We start from the raw sequence: 2,500 nt of genomic DNA on the forward strand, positions 1-2,500 counted from the left end.
AGCAGGAGATAGAACCTTGAATGGCACTGATCTATGGTCTCTTTTAAGCACTATCTTTATAGAGCGATGGCACATAGCATGTTGACGACCTCTTGATCTAAACTACCAACAAGGAGGGTTGTGCAGGCAGAACGAAAGGAGGGAGGTGACTCAAACCATGCCCCATGTGCCCCTGTACAAGAAGGGATGCCTTTTACTGTGGCACTCATAGTCATAAGCACAAGTTTCCTTCCTCTTTCCTACCTCTTCATGTTATCTTCATCGATTATATGTTTGGTATTTTTTCATGACAGTACTTAGATTACGAAAAAATAAAGTTGCTTTTTGTCCTCCCCTAAAACAGGAATACTTTTATCACTGAGTATTAGGAAAAAAATGAGCTGATATGGACCCTAAACTACAATTTTCGTCAATTGCAGAATTGATTTGAGCCTGTGATATGACAGATATGTCATATACAGTAAAACACACATAAAAATAAAACACAAAAATGGCTCTAGCTCTACAATGAGTGACTATAAGAGTGAGAAAAGTCAAGGTATGAATGTTGCATGAAGCTGAAATAAAGCCCATCCTGGAGCCTAGGTGAGCAAATCTATTCCAAGTCCACAATGATTCAGAGCTGCTAACAAAAGTGACCACAGTGCAGATCACTGCTCTTTCTGACCTTGTTTCATTAATGTCCAATTTTCATCCATTTCCTGTCTTGCTTGGAGGTAATATCTGCCATCTGTCCACAGAGCTGCTTCAGAATCTGTGATGATGGCTGTGCCAGCTGACCCTGTGAATCCGGTAATGAAAGCTCTCCGTTGATCACATGGTGCTATGTATTCACTCTGGAAAAGAAAATAGCCCAAAGTCATTAATATGCTGAATTAAGTAAATTTTTGCATCCAAAAGTATTATGAGTTGAACCTATGATGCTGGGAACATGCACAGTGTATTATGGTTTTGTTTTATTATTTTCTTTTCACACATTGTTCCACAAGTGCTTTGTCACCAATTGGTAAGCCTACCTGACATAACAGGTTTAGCCCAATCCTTTTTGTCAAAAGATTCTATATTTCTACTATTATCATCATTCCATTATCATTACTATTATAATCTTTAGATTGTTAATAAAAATAGTTGTAAAAATAAAACTTTCTGCCCAAAAACCTCAAGGGATGGCAGTCAATTAGGCCTAATAATTGACATCTTGGTATCAAAGCACTTGCGGAAACACTGATATGTAGGGGAAGAATAGAAAAAAATAAAATAAATAAATAAAAATAAAAAAAATAAATAAATAAAGCAAACTATAGTGACAATACATGTAGACATGCACTTCTGTTGTCAATAGGCTGATCCTGGCCTTTTGAATTTAAAAAACAAAGTCCATTGGACATTCACCTGATGGGCATCTCCTGAGGGTACAATGTAAGCATGTAGAGCCTGGGGAACATAGGTTGTGTTTTTCATCAACACACGGAGGTTCTTCAGCAGCTGTGTGGTGTTTTTCGGAGCCATTTTCCCCAAGTTCATCTACACATCCCTCAGAGTAGAAAACAATTTGCTCCTCTAGCCTGTGTTCCTCTGAAAAGGAAACCAGAAATGTGTTAACTACAGACTAACAATATGTGTTGGAGTGTACAATTCTGTGCAACATATTAATCACCAATTAGAGATTATAAAATGTTATATTGCAATGTAAAATCTTCAAATCATAAGCCATAAACTAAAGAACAAGGAAAAAATAAGCATATAATATGCATGCACGCTACGTATGCTCTGCGTGGTGTCTGTATGTGTGATGTTATTGATTTGTGTGTGGTGTGTGTTGTGTAATGTGTGATGAGTGGTGTGCAATGTATGATGTACAGTATGTGGTATATGTGTGGTGTATGATATGTAATGTATAGTGTGTGGTGTATTATATGCTATGTATGGTGTTTGGTGTATGATGAGTAACGTATGGTGTTTAAAATGTAATGTATGATGTGTGGTGTGCAATATATGTTTGATATATGATGTGTGACATGTGATGTATGATGTGTGGCATGTGATGTATGATGTGTGGTATGTGATGTATGATGTGCAATGTGTTATATATGATATAGTGTGTAATGTGTGATGTGGTGTGTGATCAGCTATGCTTCATTCTGTTCACAGACAAACAAAATCATATGGGGGTGGGAGGGGGGGTGAAGAGTGCCTGTGTACTTCATGACATGGTATGATCTTTATTCATAGCCTATCTTTCTATTGCAATGATATCCATAACTTTCCCCATCAATACCAATAATAGTTTTCATTTCTGGAAACATCATTTAGGTTTAGAAAGAGAATGAAGATGAATGTGATATATTTTACTAAAATGACTAAATTAATTAACCTTATAATAATATCAGCATCTTCATGAGACTTATCTTAAATTCATAACAATGATTAAACTAAGCAAATAAATTAATCATCCTGATACTGTATCCTACTTAGCTTGGCAAAGCTTGACCAGCTGGAT

At 36.3% G+C, this 2,500-nt stretch overlaps 1 protein-coding gene across 2 annotated transcripts in view; it reads right to left on the minus strand.

Moving 5' to 3' along the window:
- The window catches only part of ApepP (Aminopeptidase P), a 28,380-nt gene that overhangs the window by 12,209 nt on the left and 13,671 nt on the right, over positions 1-2,500 (minus strand). For both annotated transcript variants that reach the window (XM_086532935.1, XM_086532937.1), the window contains exons 2-3: positions 1,393-1,575; positions 668-836 (exon numbers count right to left, since the gene is read on the minus strand). In XM_086532935.1, coding sequence (XP_086389061.1) covers positions 668-836; positions 1,393-1,524 — 301 coding nt within the window. In that variant the 5' untranslated portion in view covers positions 1,525-1,575. The remainder of the gene's footprint in view (positions 1-667; positions 837-1,392; positions 1,576-2,500) is intronic.

The sequence above is a fragment of the Penaeus japonicus genome, unplaced genomic scaffold (genome assembly GCF_977035675.1).
Source record: "Penaeus japonicus unplaced genomic scaffold, GWHDUDI00000001_assembly GWHDUDI00000038, whole genome shotgun sequence".
NCBI lineage: Eukaryota > Metazoa > Arthropoda > Malacostraca > Decapoda > Penaeidae > Penaeus > Penaeus japonicus.